The 19,367-nt window shown below is 43.3% G+C and overlaps 2 protein-coding genes across 4 annotated transcripts in view; both read left to right on the forward strand.

Moving 5' to 3' along the window:
• The window catches only part of LOC146355076 (transmembrane prolyl 4-hydroxylase-like), a 29,715-nt gene extending 27,774 nt beyond the window's left edge, over positions 1–1,941 (forward strand). The window contains exon 4 of one of the 3 annotated variants that reach the window (XM_084840640.1): positions 1,636–1,941. In XM_084840640.1, coding sequence (XP_084696766.1) covers positions 1,636–1,845 — 210 coding nt within the window. In that variant the 3' untranslated portion in view covers positions 1,846–1,941. The remainder of the gene's footprint in view (positions 1–1,635) is intronic. The other 2 variants (XM_084840641.1, XM_084840642.1) reach the window with 2 other exon arrangements.
• A 3,359-nt stretch (positions 1,942–5,300) lies between these two features.
• On the forward strand, positions 5,301–19,349 carry LOC146355078 (transmembrane prolyl 4-hydroxylase-like). Its single transcript, XM_084829839.1, has 5 exons — positions 5,301–5,400; positions 9,599–9,761; positions 11,219–11,404; positions 12,770–12,860; positions 19,155–19,349. The coding sequence occupies exons 1-5, from the start codon at positions 5,301–5,303 to the stop codon at positions 19,347–19,349; spliced, it is 735 nt and encodes a 244-aa protein (XP_084685965.1).
• The last annotated feature ends 18 nt before the right edge of the window (positions 19,350–19,367 follow it).

Consider the following 19,367-nt stretch of genomic DNA (forward strand, 5'->3'; position numbering starts at 1 on the left):
GGATAAACCATAGTTAAAATTAACCTCAGTTCCCAGGTTGGACATAATGACAAACTATGGTTAGTTGAAAACAGAAGTACATGCTTCTAATTTCTATGTCATGACCATGCTAGAGGAGAATAGGATAATGGGGACGTAGCATGTGAGCCTGATGCTCTCCCAGGGTTGTTCCTGATGTAGGATTGTGTCCACATGAGGCCATACTGTAAACACTGAGCATCTTTGGGTGTGGGAATGTAAATTTCTTTAATTTAATTGTGCATGGTCACCCTGACAATACTTCATGTGCTCTGATTGGCAATATCTGTGAGGGCAAATTCAGTATAGGACAGAGGCCTGAAGGAGAAATTTCTTCTGTCTAAGAAACATTGGCTTATTGTAATGTTTCTGGGGCCCATAGTCACAAGCGTAATCAGAAATTGACTGTATCTATGGGTGCTCAAAGATGAGAGAAATTATAGTGTTGGCCAGTTAATTTCCATGTCTGTTGGTTCCACTAGCTGGGCTTAGGTTAGCAGTGCTTGCAATATTTCATCATGATTGGGTTTACTGTTGACATGAAGAATTGGACATTGCCTTATTAGATCTTGAGCCTCGTGTGGCGCAGGGTGGTAGGCGGTAGTATTGCAACCGAAACTCTCCCCATGACCTGAATTCGATCCCAGCGGAAGCTGGTTTTCAGGTAGCTGGCTCAGGTCGACTCAGCCTTCCATCCTTCCGAGGTTGGTAAAATGAGTACCCAGCTTGCTGGGGGAAAGGTAGTCATGACTGGGGAAGGCAATGGCAAACCACCCTGCTATAGTCTGCCATGAAAACGCCAGTGAAAGCGGCGTCCCTCTAGGGGTCAGTAATGACCCGGTGCTTGCACAGGAGGAACCTTTCCTTTCCTTTCCTTTCCTTTCCTTTCCTTTCCTTTCCTTTCCTTTCCTTTCCTTTCCTTTCCTTTCCTTACCTTTCCTTATTAGTTCTTGCACTGTATAAAACATGGCCTGACAAACTCATGTATGCTGCTGAATCCCCAAAGGGCTGAGGCCATCTATCTCTTTTTCATCATGATTGGGTTTATTGTTTACATGAAGAATTGGACATTGCCTTATTAGATCTTGCATACTGCAGTGTATTACATTCTGCCTCTGTATAAAACATGGCCTGACAAACTCTTGTATGCTGCTGAATCCCCAAAGGGCTGATGCATGCATCACTCTGTTTCCTCAGTTGATGACTATCAGCCACGCATAAGAACTAACTTCCATTGCAAAAGATTTTCAGGGGTGATATGAAAGTTCTGCCTTTGGTGTTTTATCTGCATCACTGTTCACACTCACACAATACTTGATGTAGTCACTAAGATATGAAGATGCATGCCTGAAATCAGTGACCTCAGGACAAATGCAATCAAGCATGCTTTTTTGGTTACTTTCTTTGGAAGATCGCTGCTGCCTAACAAAGACAGAATAAATGTGGAAGTTGGGATCTGAGGGTAAATTGCTTATCTGAATGTTCTTGGGGAAAATCGCTTGCTTTTTCTGTGATCCAGATTCTCCAGGATGCAGCACTTGGATGTAATTACATGCTAGACTCAGTTTTACATTCTAGGTAATGGTTGGCAAGAAGCTAATATATTTGTAATTTCAGGTGCTGACACATACCCGTCTAGGAAATGGCAGGTGGATGACACCTGAGAGCATCCGGGAGATGTACACTGCAGTGAAAGCAGACCCAGATGGCAATGGTGAGACAGTGTTAATGCTGCCTTCTAATATACTGTGTACTTTTGCTCTGCAAGCAGGTCTGAGCCTACTGGAATCCAGGAAGAGGACAGATCCCCAAATGAGTGCAGCCTAAGGACAGTCCATAAGAGACTGCAAAACAGATTTATTCAACGTTTTAAAGAAAATGTGCTCTGTCAAGCCTATTGACAGAAGGAGAAACTGAGGCACAGGAAACAGAAGAGGTATTTCCAGGTCCTACCACTTGACACATAGTAGAACTACTTTTTTCTGTATCTTTCTGTATATCCTAGCGTTCAGATTATTCTGTATACAGTATACCTGCCGGTCTGTCGTCCAGTCCACCCAGATGCAGAAACATTCTCACTCTCTCCTTGCAAATGCTTCAAGAAATCTTTGGAAGGTTTTGGGTGAGATCTACTACTGTCAATTGGGAGCCTATTTATTGAGAAGAAGGCTTTTATGATCACTGTGTATTCATTGTCCTGATGAGTTCTATCTATCTTGGGATGGGGCAAATGGATGTTGGGTAGTGTGGAACTTTGACTAGCAAGTTTGTTTATGTGCTGTTTTACAGACAAGCTGTTTAGAAAACATAACAAATTTAATATACTACAGAATACAAAGTACTTCTGAGATTACCAGCATTTCAGTATAAGAGGGGTTTTTGGCCTGAAGAATAAAAATGAATGTACTTGGTTTAAACTGATAGCAATTCCCCCAAATACCTTCCTATAAATGGAGGGTTTGCTTTGCTTTCTAAACATCTGCAGTGGGGGCTTAAGCTTCCATGGGAAGGGGAACTACAACCAAGAAGTCTCTGCTCCATCTTCCTACCCACAATACTTGAACCTCACAAATAGAAGGGAATTTCAGTAGGGCTTCACCATTGTAAGAAACAATCATATGGGGTGAGAGGTGTTCACTGAGGTGTGCTGGGCAACTGTACATTCAGTAACAACATGCACATAGTGGCCCTGTTCAGACATCATGCTAAGCCATGACTGTTAGTTTTGAACTAACCATGTTGGCATAGTGTGATGTCTGAACAGGCGTCTGACCCAACCATGGTTGTTTATTAACCATGAACTAACCATGTTCACTCACCACTTGTTGCAAGATGATTAGTGGGCTCTACCATGCCGTAATGTGATGTCTGAACAGCTTCCGTGCTTAATTGACAACTGCAGTAGAACTCTGTGACAAGAGCGGCCAAAGAAGGAGTAGCCGCCAAGCATCAAAATGGCCGGCAGCACCATGCACCAAAATGGCTGACAGCGCAAAGGCCACTGGAGTAAATGGCCACCCATCCAGCCAACTGCGGGTTCCTATGAGAGGGAGGGTGGTGGTTAGGGTTAGTCTAACCACGTTGCGGAACATGGTTACCTGCACATGTGGCAGTAGCACTCGCAGTGGTTAGCGGCAACCACCATGCACCATGGTTAGCCTAACCACCCTTCCCTAACGTGCATCTGAACAGAGCCATCCTGTGCACTGCTAAAGCATATATTTCTTTGGCTTCAGTAGTAAAGGGCTGTCTGGAGATGTTGTCTGTTTCTCACTTGTTTGTTACCCTACACCCCACCCCACCGGTCTTGACATTTGTTCTAAGCCTGTTAAGTACATGGGTTTGCATTAATATTTAGTGCCCGTATTGTGTGACCTCTCAAGGTCTACTATTTTGTCAGAGATCCTTTTCCAGTCTGCTACTTGCTGTGCTGTGCTTCTGGTATCTGATGGACAGTTGGACAGAGAGGCAGTTTTCTCAGCCTGATTTCCCTCCACCCCTCTGCTTTATGCTAGGGGCTACATGAGCTCCAGGAGGCATCAAGCATCCCATTGGCCTCCCCAGACCTCCTGCTGGCTTGGATGTACACTGCGACCTCTCCTGCTCTAATTAGAATGCCTTCAGTTGAACGTCTCTTCATTTCCTAATCAAATTAAGTAAACGAGCAAAGTGTGTACACTCGCTGCCAGCTTGCCTGATGACCTGCACAGCCCTAGAGAGGTTGCTTTGGAGTAGTACACAGCACTATGGTGAATGGAGTACGGGGGTCCAAATCCGGTGGGTAAACCCATGCCCCAATGCTCTTTTAGCTTGTGACGTCTTTGGCAGAGGCCAGGGAGGATGCACTGTTTGTGCTGTTTCCAGCACTGTAAACATCACTGAACTAAAGAACTTCAGTTAAGGTCTCATTGGTGTGTGTGGGGTGGCCTCACTTCCTGAGTGCTGCTCCTTCCATTGTTAGCGGTGTGGCAGCAAGAAAGCCAAAGGTCATAACCTGGATGTGGCGATAGATCATGGGAGGCTGATGCTGATAAAGGAATAGTGGGATAGAAAATGGGTGCATGCACTGGAAATAAATGATGATCATGACTGTCCTAAGTTGACCTCAGACTGTGTTCCTTTCCTCTTCACTTTACAATTTACTGTGACTAAGGCTCTTGTTCTGCAGTTCCTGCCTGTGTGGCATTTTATGTTTATGTTTGTTTTTAAAACCAACTTTTAGCCCTCATGTGGGGAGTGGTTTGAATTAAAAGCATGCAAGTGTCTTCTGGACTTCAGTATACATAGGCAGTGCTGCTGTGACCTACATGACTGTCCTATCCTCTAAGCCTCTAGTCAGTCATATTCCTTTTTCCTCACAATATCTGCTGTGCCTCCAGTACCCTCTAGAGAGGCATGTTCTTCAGCCCAGGTGCACAGACAAACAGTTTGAGTGTGCCAGATGTTGCTCCTACTTTTTTATATACATATACTAATTTTTCTTTCTTGAGGCCAACGACATTTCTGATTCATCATTAGACTTGCCAGTGTGCTAGTTCTGCCTTGTAAGGCAGCCTAGAAATTTTTGAAATACATTAAATAAATAGTCATGTATACACACTATTTGAAGCACCAATACCAAACTTATGCTACTGAAATACAGGGCCAGTTTGGATATATGTATCTCAGCTTATTAAGGCAAGATATGCACAAGCCTTATGCCCAGGTGCTGCATGGTCCATTCCTCATGCCACCCCTTCCCTGTTACCCTCTTGGTACACCATGTTTGAAGACTTCCTGGATTAATTAGCCATAGTTTCCCATCGCATTCAAACCAGAAAACTGGTTTCCAGAATCCTGGTAACTATAGTTTCCCACTTAAAACTTTGGTTAATTAACCCAGGAAGTCTCCAGCCGCAGTGCACTAGGAATGACAGCACGAAGACTGGGCATGCAGGCACAAGGCTTATGCATATCTCAGCTTAATAAGCCAAGATATGTACATCTGAGCAAAGCCATTATGTGGGTAGAGTCCAGTTCTTTAAAAAATATGAATATCTATTTTAGAGCTTTAAAATATTGTGTCTTTTAAAAATTCATTGCTGACATTTTATATAATAAACCAGGGAAACTCGATGATACAAATGATATCATGGGAGTTTTTCCGGATCTAGCTTAGTTGTGAATATTACAAGTGAATATTGCAAGCAATCCGCCAAGTCTAAATGTGGTTTGTATATGTTAGGGGTAATGCGAGTTGAATGGCTACTGTGCATAACAACCAGCCATTGTGCACACTCACCATGCTAGCTGAACAGTGGGACAGCGCAGCTATTCCCTTCTTCCCTGCTGCTCAGCTGTTTCCCTGCTGCTCAGCTGTGGAGATGGATGGAGGTGAAGGGTGTATGTGAATGTTTTCTCACTCCATCCATCCATCCATCCATCCATCCATCAACTGAATGGATAGATGGGGGTGTGAAAGGGTAACAGAGAGAGCAGTGGTGGTTATCTTTCTTTTTCTCACCCCCCCCTTGCATCTGTCCATCCATTCACACAAACATAATTTGTGAATGGATGGATAAGGTGGGTTGGATAGATGGTGAGTGTGTGACAGATAGACAGACAGACAGACAGAGAATGGATTCACACACACTCATCCTATCTATCCATTCACAGGGTTGAGCAGTGGGGAAGAGTGGTGTAGCTGCAGAATCCCACTGCTCAGCTGATCAGTGGGAGAAAGGGGGGCAGGGTTATAGATAAAGATTAACTATCTAGAACTCAGTCCCCTTTTCCGCTCTGCGCAGCTGTTCCCTGCCAATCAGCTGAGCAGCACAGGGAGAAGTGCTTTTTTCTAAGCTTAATAGCAGCGTGGGGGCAGTTTTCATCAGGATTGTGGGGAGATGGAAGGTTTAAACCTCCCCTTTCCCTGAACCCCTCCCCTACTCAGCTGCTCAACTCTGAAAAGCAGACCAGTGAGGAAAAGAATTAGAGTCACACCTTTTTTTCCCCCTGCTGCTCAGCTGAATGGCAGGAGGGGATACCACTGGTCACATAAAATTAAGACAGAAGACTGCATGCAACCCACAGACAGCAGGTTGCCTAACTCTGAACTAGAAATAAAATCGCAGAGAGTATGCATACTGATCGGATAATGTACAACATGCAGTCAAGATTTGCATATACCCCAAGGCCTCTTGGATATTCACATTGCCTGGAGAAAGTACAAAATCCTGCTAAGTTATGCATATTCCCTGAGGCCTGTGGGACTATGCCTTTTGTTTGGGAAATGTGCACAGTTCCCTCTTCATGGACATATTATATGCACATTTTCCATGAGGCATGGTGACTGTGCACAGTGACTGGCTGTTATGCACATTAACGTTCCACTCACATTACTCCTAATGTATATATACTAGCCAGCTGTTTTTCCTTCCTTTTTCTGATAATGATTGTCTATCCTTAATTTTGCTGTTCTCATTGTTTCATAGATTTTTAACCAACTCTTTGAAGGTTGAGTAACAGCCTTGTACTTCTTCTTGATATAAATAATTGTCACCATAACAAGCAAATTCAAAATTAATAAATAAATAATGGCTACTTGGAACATGCTCCTTTGCTTAATTGAACAACAGACTGTGGGATTTTATGAGATCCTAATTTCAACCATGTTTTTTATGGAACTAATTACAATTTCCCCAAAATCGCTGTCCCTTAAACATTCCCACCAGGGATGAAGAAAGAAACTCCCTTTGCGCTATTGCAAAACCAATATTTCCTGTTTGCAGTGTTGTATCTCCTAAAGTTTCCAGTGTCAGCTACCACTTCATGGCCGTCTTTATACAATTTTCTGTAAAATCTAAACAAATAGAAAATTGTGATCCTTTACTGAAGAGAAACAACCATACCTATTGTGAAATAGTCTACCGCAGATCTTTTTAATGTTTAATTTCTAGGAGTTAATAACCCTGTAACAATCTTAAGTTGTTTATATATGCTAGAAACATTCCTCTCCTTTTTGATCCTAACAATTTCTTCAAATTCAGTCTCATATCTTAAAATGTTGTTTGCCTTTTGGGGGCCATGACAAAACTTCTAGCCTGTTGATACTGGTAACATTGAACAGGCTGACCTTGCAACTTCAGCAGATTATAGCATGGTTAGTACAGTCCTGTAACATTTATAAATTTAGCTTATATTGGTTCTAGCAAGAAAAATATCCTAGCTTTTGATTAAGGTTTAAATTCTGTGCCAGCAAGGTGATGCTCAAAATCATACAAGCTAGGCTTCAGCAGTATGTGAACCGAGAACTACCGGAAGTACAAGCTGGGTTTCGAAGAGGCAGAGGAACTAGAGATCAAATCGCCAACGTTCGCTGGATCATGGAGAAAGCAAGAGAATTCCAGAAAAATGTCTATTTCTGCGTCATTGACTACGCTAAAGCCTTTGATTGTGTGGATCACAACAAACTGTGGCAAATTCTTAAAGTGATGGGAGTACCAGACCACCTTACCTGTCTCCTGAGAAACCTGTACGAGGGTCAAGAAGCAACAGTAAGAACCAGACATGGAACAACCGATTGGTTCAAAATTGGGAAAGGAGTATGACAAGGCTGCATATTGTCATCCTGCTTATTTAACTTATATGCAGAGTACATCATGAGAAACGCTGGGTTGGATGAATCACAGGTCGGAATTAAGATTGCCGGGAGAATTATCAACAACCTCCGATAGGCAGACGATACCACCCTAATGGCAGAAAGCGAAGAGGATCTCAAGAGCCCCTTGTTGAGGGTGAAAGAGGAGAATGCAAAAGCTGGTTTGAAACTCAACATTAAAAAAACGAAGATCATGGCATCTAGCCCCATCACTTCCTGGCATATAGAAGGGGAAGAAATGGAAGCAGTGACAGATTTTACTTTCTTGGGCTCCAAGATCACCGCAGACGGTGACTGTAGCCATGAAATTAAAAGACGCTTGCTCCTTGGGAGGAAAGCTATGGCCAACCTAGACAGCATAGTAAGAAGCAGAGACGTCACCTTGCCGACAAAGGTCCGTCCAATCAAAGCTATGGTTTTCCCAGTAGTAATGTGTGGCTGTGAGAGCTGGACTATAAGGAAGGCTGAGCGCCGAAGAATGGATGGTTTCGAACGGTGGTGCTGGAGAAGACTCTAATGAGTCCCCTGGACTGCAAGGAGGTCAAATCAGTCCATCCTAAAGGAAATCAACCCTGAGTGCTCATTGGAAGGACAGATACTGAAGCTGAAGCTCAAATATTTTGGCCACCTAATGCGAAGAGAAAACTCTCTGGAAAAGACCCTGATGCTGGGAAAGACTGAAGGCAAAAGGAGAAGGGGACGACAGAGGATGAGATGACTAGATAGCATCACCGATGCAATGAATATGAACTTGAGCACAATCCGGGATAGAGCGGAGGACAGGAAGGCCTGGCATGCTATGGTCCATGGGGTCATGAAGAGTCGGACACAACTGAACGACTGAACAACAACAACAAATTACTGAGGCAAGAGGTGATATGCCAAGTATTAGTTTTCTCTTCATTTGTTCCATGTATCAAACATCAATCCCAAAATAAAGTTGTCTTTACTGTAATATTTGTATTGAGGTTTTTTTCCTCCATGCTATCGCCCTCAATGGAATTGCTATCATTCCTATTGGATAAAAACGTCTTCTCCTTTGTAAATTCTCAGTAACGCTTCACGCATCTGATGGACGAAAGCATATGCCATAATAAATGTGATAGTCTTCAAGTTGCCACAAGACCCTTTATTACTTTTCCTCCTTTGTAAAGCTCTCCAGACTCAGCTCTCCAGACCACCTTGCTTACATTATAATAAAATTCCAACCTTGGCAGTTGCAAGACCACCATTGTCCCAATGATCCTGTGCTATTTTTAGCCCACCTCTTAGCTTACAATTTTTCCAAATAAGCTTACACATGACGTCCTGCCAGTTTTAAAATATATTTTAGCATTACCACAGACGAACATTGGAACAGGTAAACATCCTATGTCCTTCATATGTTTCTCCTGTCACTGGTATGAGTCAATTCTGATACCTTACTGTGCCTTGTAGAGATGGCATGGTTCAGTGGATAGCGTGACTTGGTGCTTTCAACATCATGATTTCCTTTGTTGTTTCTCTGTAATTCTGGAAGTATACACTGTGCCTACGTATGCTGCAGTTCAGAACCTTCTAGGGCTCTAGCTAGGGAATAGGGGCTTTTCCTCCCTCCCCTCTGTTAACACAGAGTCATGTCTGTTAACAAGGGGTGGGCCAACAGCCTTGCCATTCACTTACCATCTGACTGTTGTGCTAACTGCAGTAGAAAAAGGTTTCTCTGTGATGTTCTTTGCTTTGGGCTCTTGACTTTCATTTTTCACTTGGGTTCCTCTTCTTTTAATTTCATTCTTTTGCTTCTAAGGCACCTGTTTTATTATAGTTGGGAATAGGTGTTTCCATTTAAGACAGACTAGATGCTTGCTAGAGGGTTGTTTGATTAATGCAGCTCTGATATGGCATAAATTCTTGCAGCAAGATGAAGCTACCAACAGCCTGTGCTTTTTCTCTTCATTTTGCTAGGTGTGCTGAGCTTGGAGGAGTTTAAGCAACTGAACATCCGGGACTTCCACAAGTATATGGGAAGCCAAAAAGTGAAGATGAGTGACCTGGTGCGGAACAGCCAGCACACGTGGCTGTATCAAGGCGAGGGGGCGCACCAAGTCATGCGCACCATACAGCAAAGGTAAACACTCTCCTGGGGTAAGGGTGACCCAGAAATACTTAAACACAGCGAGAGACTGATCGCCACTTGCAGCTGTACTAGGATGCTGCTCAGTTTTATTATTTGTTATAAGGTTCTCAACTGAATTAAAAGTGGTTTTAGATGATTAGTCATCTGTTTTTAAATTACTGATTAAAAAGTAAATATTTTGCTCTTTTGAAGTTAGGTGATTGTATCCAGTGTTGGTCCCCCTTAGAGTAGACTCATTGATATAAATGGGAAATCATGACTAATTTCAGCCCCATTCATTTCAGTGGGTCTGTTTTAACACTGGATATAACCCATTGAAAGGCCATGGTTATTTGTGATGACTTACAATAATGTTCAGGGTTTTTTTTAAGCTTTTAAAGGCCAAAAAAATCTTATTTCCTGCCCACCAAAGCATACAGAGATGCAGCCAAAACCTGAAATGTAACTCGGGACCAAATAGAAAATAGGCTAAATGCATCTGTGCATTTAACATGGTTTTACTTTAAAAAAAAACTTCAGGAGAGGGATCTGGATTGCAGTGTATGGGGATGGGGTTTTAACCCTGTCCCTCTGCACTGCAGTCCTGATGAAAATCCCCCCCCCCCCCCCGCCCAAAGCTGGCATTTGCCCTAGGAGGGAAGCGGCCATTGACACTTTGGGACTCTCTTCTTACCAAATCGACAGGACAGTTGTAAGCATGTTTACTCAGCAGTACGTCCCACTGAGTTCAGTGAGACTTATTCCCTAGTCAGTGTGTTTAGGATTGCAACTTAAATCTGTTGGCTCTGCTCTCGGCCTCTCCCTCCCTCCCTCTGGCTTATTTTAAATAGTTTAAAGCAGGGGTGGGCAGAAAGTAGATCTCCAGATGTTTTGGACTTCAGCTCCCAGCATTCCTGAGCATTGGCCATGCTAGCAGGGGCTTCTGGAAGTTGAAGTCCAAAACATCTGTAGATCTACCTTCTGCCTAGCCTTGCTTTAAATGATGGTAAGAGTGGTTGCTTCAGCTCTCCTTCATAAGGTTAGCTTCTCTGCTCCTCTTGTGTTTTAGGAAAGGAGGAACATGAGAGAGAAATATGCTTCTCTTCCATTTCAACATGCAGGTGATCAAACCTAGCATTACTGTTAGATTTTTAAAAAGAATCCTCAATTCAGGCTTCACCTGCATGAACACTTTTAAATGAATATTGAAAAGCAAGATACGAATGCTGTATTTCTCTGAATTTGGGTATCTTAACAGAAGGGAGCAAATGTGAATAAAGTCTAAATCACTGATACCACTAGCGCTGACTGGCTATCAAGGCCAGTTGGTTACTATCTTGATCTTGTCTGGTGCAACCCTTGCATCGCTATCACGGGGGGAGGGGACACTAGTGGCATAGTGGGCATATTTGTGGAAATATATAGAGTTCGGTAGTCGTGTTGGCACACCTCTGCTTCTCCTTCTTCAGGGTGGTTCATCTGACCCGTCTGCCCCCAGAGATTGTGGAGCACAGTGAACCCCTGCAAGTGGTGCGATATGACCAGGGCGGGCACTACCATGCCCATATGGACAGTGGGCCAGTGTTCCCGGAGACGGCATGCAGTCACACCAAACTGATTGCCAATGAAACTGCTCCGTTTGAGACTTCATGCCGGTGAGTCTAGAATGTGAAGAGGAGACTAATTTCCTGGTGTTCTGTTCTCCCCTATTAATGTTTTTGGGGATGTAAACATTCATATGTAAAGGCTCCAATCAGTTTGCTTCACATAACCATGGGGAGGTCAAAAGTCAGAGTACGTTTTTATTTTTCTAATGTAGGAATTATGGGGAGAAAGACTTCTTTTTCTTTGGCAAACCAAAAAAGAAGCACTGAACAGATAGAAAAAGCAGTGGTGTCTCCATTTCAATTAGCTATTAAATAGTCATGAAACCAAGGCTGATGGCCTCAGTTATTTTAGATTTATCTCAAGGAAAGGCTGCCCTGAAAATACCATTAGGGTGCAATCCTATGCATGTTTAGACAGAAATAAGTCCTACAACTCCCAGCATTCCCCAGGTAGCATGGCTGGCCAGGGCATGCTGGGAATTGTAGAACAAATTCTGCCTAAGCATGTATAGGATTGCACCCTTAGCCCTGGACAGCAGATTGCGAAGTGAAATGGGAACATACAGACTGGGTTCGGACATCATGATAACCCACAGTGCTTTAGTGATTTTGAGAACACTAAAGGCGTCTATGACAGCAGTGGCTACAGGCGGGGGGGATGTGCAACTGAGGGTTCTGCGGGTGTGTCGGGTGCCTAGGGGAGGCTGCCTATGAACTTTTGTCCCAATCCTGCAAACCCCCAAGGGTTTATTTATGCCACCCTCTTTTTGAGGCATGAGGGATTTTCCCTCCTCTGGGATAATTGTGCAGGGTTTTGATGGTGCATCAGGTGCCTCCTGACGAGGGCAGGCTGTGTGTGAAGTTTGGTCCCGATCCTGCAAACCTCCAAGGTGTTATAGCTGCCGCATCCTTTTTGGTGCACCTAGGATTTTCCCTCCTCTTGGGTAATTGTGCAGGGTTTTGATGGTGCATCAGGTGCCTCCCAACTAGGAGAGGCTGTGTGTGAAGTTTGGTCCCAATCCAGCAAACTTGCAAGGGTTTATTTGTGCCACCCCTTTTTGGTACACACAGGGATTTTGCTTCTTGTAGCCCTTGCTGCAATGTAATGAATGGGTGAAACAGCGCCATTGCTCAGGCAGGAGGACTGCAGCAGGACAAGGGGAGGGGGGATAGGTCAGATTAGGCACAGTAGCTTAGTAAGCTATGCAGAGTAGTTTATTAACCTGGTCGTGTGGCAGGCATCGTGGACTATTTCAAAGATAAGCTACTGTGGGTAGCTTATTAAGCCACCATGGCTTAAAGTAACATCCGAATGTGGCCACAGAGAACCTGTCAACCCCTCTATAAAGGGAAGTACTAAATAATTTCAGTGCTTCAGAGCCTAACCCATGGCAGCTACCCCATCTTTTACAGCTATGTGACAGTACTCTTCTACCTGAATAATGTGACGGGAGGAGGAGAGACCACTTTTCCTATTGCTGACAACAGGACCTACGAAGAGTTGGTAAGGGTCTTTCCTTGTAGGTGCCTCCATTTTTCTTTCTGTAAAACCTAGAGTAAGGTTCCTCTGGTACTACTTCTTTTTAAGTTCTGGATGGATTTCATGGGCCAACAGCCTACATTTTCAAAGGTACAGGAAAAGAAAAGTGTAAAACTTTTCAAAAAGGACTGTCACCAGTTAAAGAAATCTTAGATTGCTCCATTGGATATAGTGGGACTTACTTCTGAGTAAATGTGCATAGGATTGCACTGCTAAGTCAGTTGATTAAATTTTCAGATGGATAAAAGCAATAGTTTGAAGCAAGAAGCACACTTTTTAAAGAAGATATACAGATCTGTTGTAGCAGGCATTGTCTTACAAGTAGCATTCTTCTTGTATGTTATCTGCAGTTTTTATGAGTAGTTTTAAAAATAATATTCTTTCAAAAAAAATCTGCTGCCCAATTAATCGGGCACTTTTTTACTTAATTAAAATATTTGAATTATTTAACTGATTAAACATTGCAGACCTACTTAAAAGTAATAAGATATATTGAATCTGGTAGAGGGAATCCAAGGGTTTTTCCAGATAATCTGTCCATGGCACAATAAATGTGCTATACTAATTTGTTATGGGGAGATTCAGTAGCAGTATTTTGTTCCTGGAAAAACAACCACTCATCCTGTGGAATACAGCTGCATGAGTACTGGATAGCATCTGTGTAATACATTTCTGACGTGCAAAATAAAATCAGAGAAAGGGGAAGATATATCCAACTGAATGCAGATTTCCAGAGAATAGCAAGGAGAGACAAGAAGGCCTTCTTAAATGAACAATGCAAATAAATCGAGGAAAACAATAGAATGGGAAAGACTAGAGATCTCTTCAAGAAAATCGGAGATATCAATGGAACGTTTTGTGCAAAGACAGGCATGATAAAGGACAAAGAAGGCAGGGACCTAACAGAAGCAGATGAGATTAAGAAGAGGTGGCAAGAATACACAGAAGAACTATACAGGAAAGATCTTAATATCCCTGATAGCCATGATAGTGCAGTCACTGAACTTGAGCTGGACATCCTAGAGAGTGAAGTCAAGTGGGCCTTAGGAAGCATTACTAACAACAAAGCTAGTGGAAATGACAGTATTCCAGCTGAGCTATTTAAAATCCTAAAAGATGATGCTGTTAAAATGCTGCACTCGGTATGCCAACAAATTTGGAACACTCAACAGTGGCCACATGACTGGAAAAGGTCAGTTTACATTCCAGTTCCAAAGAAGGGTAATGCCAAAGAGTGTTCAAACTACCATACAACTGCACTCATTTCATATGCCAGCAAGGTTATGCTCCAAATCCTACAAGCTAGGCTTCAGCAGTATGTGAACCAAGAACTAGCGGAAGTACAAGCTGGGTTCCGAAGAGGCAGAGGAACTAGAGATCAAATCGCCAACATTCGCTGGATCATGGAGAAAGCAAGAGAATTCCAGAAAAACGTCTATTTCTGCTTCATTGACCACGGTAAAGCCTTTGATTGTGTGGATCACAACAAACTGTGGCAAATTCTTAAAGTGATGGGAGTACCAGACCACCTTACCTGTCTCCTGAGAAACCTGTACGAGGGACAAGAAGCAACAGTAAGAACCGGACATGGAACAACCGATTGGTTCCAAATTGGGAAAGGAGTACGACAAGGCTATATATTGTTGCCCTGCTTATTTAACTTATATGCAGAGTACATCATGAGAAACACTGGGTTGGATGAATCACAGGTCGGAATTAGATTGCTGGGAGAATTATCAACAACCTCAGATTCGCAGACGACACCACCCTAATGGCAGAAAGCAAAGAGGATCTCAAGAGCCTCTTGTTGAGGGTGAAAGTGGAAAGTGCAAAAGCTGGTTTGAAACTCAACATTAAAAAAACTAAGATCATGGCATCTGGCCCCATCACTTCCTGGCACATAGAAGGGGAAGAAATGGAAGCAGTGACAGATTTTTTTTTCTTGGGCTCCATGATCACCGCAGACGGTGACTGTAGCCATGAAATTAAAAGACGCCTGCTCCTTGGGAGGAAAGCTATGGCAAACCTAGACAGCATAGCAAGAAGCAGAGACATTACCTTGCCGACAAAGGTTCGTATAATCAAAGCTATGGTTTTCCCAGTAGTAATGTATGGCTGTGAGAGTTGGATGGTAAGGAAGGCTGAGCGCCGAGGAATGGATGGTTTCGAACGGTGGTGCTGGAGAAGACTCTTACGAGTCCTCTGGACTGCAAGGGGGTCAAATCAGTCCATCCTAAAGGAAATCAGTCCTGACTGCTCATTGGAAGGACAGATACTGAAGCTGAAGCTCTAATACTTTGGCCACCTAATGCGAACAGAAAACTCCCTGGAAAAGACCCTGATGCTGGGAAAGATTGAAAGCAAAAGGAGAAGGGGACGGCAGAGGATGAGATGGCTAGATAGCATCACCGATGCAATGAAGATGAACTTGAGCACACTCCGGGAGAAGGCCTGGCGTGCTATGGTCGGTGCATGGGGTCACGAAGAGTCAGACATGACTTAACGACTGAACAACAACAACAAATTCTAATGTCTATGTCACCTTATGGACTTCTAAAAGCTTTCCCTCCCTTAAATTCAGATTCTAGAGGGGAAAATCTCTATTCTGAGTACTCTCCTACTGTTGTTGTTGTTGTTCAGTCGTGTCCTACTCTTCGTGACCCCATGGACCATAGCACGCCAGGCCTTCCTGTCCTGCCCTCTCTCCCGGAGTGTGCTCAAGTTCATATTCATTGCATCGGTGATGCTATATAGCCATCTCATCCTCTGTTGTCCCCTTCTCCTTCTGCCTTCAGTCTTTCCCAGCATCAGGGTCTTTTCCAGAGAGTTTTCTCTTCGCATTAGGTGGCCAAAATATTTGAGCTTCAGCTTCAGTATCTGTCCTTCCAAGGAGCACTCAGGGTTGATTTCCTTTAGGATGGACTGATTTGACCTCCTTGCAGTCCAGGGCACTCGTAAGAGTCTTCTCCAGCACCACAGTTCAAAAGCATCAATTCTTCGGCGCTCAGCCTTCCTTATAGTCCAGCTCTCACAGCCATACATTACTACTGGGAAAACCATAGCTTTGATTAGACGGGCCTTTGTCGGCAAGGTGATGTCTCTGCTTCTTACTATGCTGTCTAGGTTGGCCATAGCTTTCCTCCCAAGGAGCAAGCGTCTTTTAATTTCATGGCTACAGTCACCGTCTGCGGTGATCTTGGAGCCCAAGAAAGTAAAATCTGTCACTGCTTCCATTTCTTCCCCTTCTATATGCCAGGAAGTGATGGGGCCAGATGCCATGATCTTAGTTTTTTTAATGTTGAGTTTCAAACCAGCTTTTGCACTCTCCTCTTTCACCCTCAACAAGGGGCTCTTGAGATCCTCTTCGCTTTCTGCCATTAGGGTGGTATCGTCTGCATATCGGAGGTTGTTGATAATTCTCCCAGCAATCTTAATTCTGACCTGTGATTCATCCAACCCAGCGTTTCTCATGATGTACTCTGCATATAAGTTAAATAAGCAGGGTGACAATATGCAGCCTTGTCGTACTCCTTTCCCAATTTTGAACCACTCGGTTGTTCCATGTCTGGTTCTTACTGTTGCTTCTTGACCCTCGTACAGGTTTCTCAGGAGACAGGTAAGGTGGTCTGGTACTCCCATCACTTTAAGAATTTGCCACAGTTTGTTGTGATCCACACAATCAAAGGCTTTAGCGTAGTCAATGAAGTAGAAATAGACGTTTTTCTGGAATTCTCTTGCTTTCTCCATGATCCAGCGAATGTTGGCGATTTGATCTCTAGTTCCTCTGCCTCTTCGGAACCCAGCTTGTACTTCCGCTAGTTCTCAGTTCACATACTGCTGAAGCCTAGCTTGTAGGATTTTGAGCATCACCTTGCTGGCATGTGAAATGAGCGCAGTTGTGCGGTAGTTTGAACACTCTTTGGCGTTGCCCTTCTTTGGAATTGGAATGTAAACTGACCTTTTCCAGTCTTGTGGCCACTGTTGAGTGTTCCAGATTTGTTGGCATATTGAATGCAGCACTTTAACCGCATCATCTTTTAGGATTTTAAATAGCTCAGCTGGAATACTGTCATCTCCGCTAGTTTTGTTGTTACTAATGCTTCCTAAGGCCCACTTGACTTCACTCTCTAGGATGTCCGGCTCCAGTTCAGTGGCCACACTATCCTGGCTATCAGGGACATTAAGATCTTTCCTGTATAGTTCTTCTGTGTATTCTTGCCACCTCTTCTTAATCTCATCTGCTTCTGTTAGGTCTCTGCCTTCTTTGTCCTTTATCATGCACGTCTTTGCACAAAACGTTCCCTTGAGATCTCCATTTTTCTTGAAGAGATCTCTAGTCTTTCCCATTCTATTGTTTTCCTCAATTTCTTTGCATTGTTCATTTAAGAAGGCCCTCTTGTCTCTCCTTGCTGTTCTCTGGAACTCTGCATTCAGTTGGATATATCTTCCCCTTTCCCCCTTGCTTTTCGCTTCCCTTCTTTCCTCAGCTACTTGTAAAGCCTCATCAGACAGCCACTTGGCTTTCTTGCATTTCTTTTTCTTTGGGATGGATTTCGTTGCTGCCTCCTGAACAATGTTACAGATCTCCGTCCATAGTTCCTGAGGCACTCTATCAGGTCTAATCCCTGAAATCTATTCCTCACCTCCACTGTATATTCATAAGGGATATGATTTAGGTCATACCTGAATGGTTTAGTGGTTTTCCCTACGTTCTTCAATTTAAGCTGACATTTTGCAACAAGAAGCTCATGATCTGAGCCACAGTCAGCTCCAGGTCTTGTTTTGACTGACTGTCTAGAGCTTCTCCATCTTTGGCTGCAAAGGACATAATCAATCTGATTTCGATATTGACCATCTGGTGATGTCCATGTGTAGAGTCGTCTCTTGTGCTGTTAGAAAAGAGTGTTTGCTATGATCAGCGTGTTCTCTTGGCAAAACTCTATTAGCTTTTCTCCGGCTTCATTTTGTACACCAAGGCCATGCCTGCCTGTTATCCCGGTGATTTCTTGACTTCCTACTTTAGCATTCCAATCCCCTATGATGAAGAGGACATCTTTTTTGGGTGTTAGTTCTAGAAGGTGTTGTAGGTCTTCATAGAACCCATCAACCTCAGCTTCTTCGGCATCAGTGGTTGGGGCATAGACCTGAATTACTGTGATGTTGAATGGTTTGCCTTGGATTCGTACTGAGATCATTCTATCGTTTTTAAGATTGTACCCCAGTACTGCTTTTCCCACCCTTTTGTTGACTATGAGTGCTACTCCATTTCTTCTAAGGGATTCTTGCCCACAGTAGTAGATATGATGGTCACCTGAATTAAATTCGCCCATGCCTGTCCATTTTAGTTCGCTGATTCCCAAGATGTCGATGTTCAATCTTGCCATCTCATGTTTGACCACCTCCAGCTTACCTTGATTCATTGATCTGACATTCCAAGTTCCTAAACAATATTGTTCTTTACAGCATCGGATTTTCTTTTCACCACCAGACACATCAACAGCTGAGTGTCCTTTCGGCTTTGGCCCAGCCGCTTCACTCTTTCTGGCGCTACTTGGAAATACCCTCTGCTCTTCCCCAGTAGTATATTGGACACCTTCCGACCTGAGGGGCTCATCTTCCGGCGTCATCTCTTTTAGCCTTGTGATATGTTCCATGGGGTTTTCTTGGCAAGAATTGTGGAGTGGGTTGCTATTTCCTTCTCCAGTGGACCACATTTTGTCAGAACTCTCTGCCATGACCTGTCCGTCTTGGGTGGCCCTGCACGGCATAGCTTATGGCTTCACTGAGTTACGCAAGCCCCTTTGCCACAACAAGGCAGTGATACCATTAGCTTTTTAAAAAGTGGTGAACACCAGCACTTTTCAGAGCAGCAGTATTACCATTTTGTGAATCTTTGACATTTTGAATTCTTTAAGATTTTCTTGTAAGACCATATGCTTTTTGTCACCAGAGCTGATATCTTCCCATATTTTTTAAAGTAAGAACCTACATCAAAATATATAGCATCACAGCTTAAGTATGCAAAGTATCACATAAACAATATGAGTTCTTGTCTAAATAGATTGTTTCATTTATTAGATTTTTTATCTTAGCTTTATTTGAATTAAAATCAAGGTGGCTTGATAAATATGGAGCTGATTTATTAGGAGATTTACATAAAGGGGGTTATGAGTTTTGGTTGTGGAGGATGACCTGCGCTTTCATTCTTTTTTTCCCCCTGGAACACAGCACAGTAAGCATTTTCCTCTTTTCTTCTAGTCTCTGATCCAGAATGACGTTGACCTACGTGACACTCGTAAACACTGTGATAAGGGAAACCTACGTATAAAACCCCTGCAAGGCACTGCTGTCTTCTGGTACAATTACCTGTCAGATGGGGAAGGTAATATGTCCTCTCAGGGCAAGAGTCTATCAGGATGTCTGAGCTGCATTATTCTTCATGCTGAGTTCTGATTATTGCTCCTTGCCTGG

This window comes from Heloderma suspectum, chromosome 2, assembly GCF_057233095.1.
Source record: "Heloderma suspectum isolate Gila_16-S chromosome 2, 16-S_ref, whole genome shotgun sequence".
NCBI classification, from domain to species: Eukaryota; Metazoa; Chordata; class Lepidosauria; order Squamata; family Helodermatidae; genus Heloderma; species Heloderma suspectum.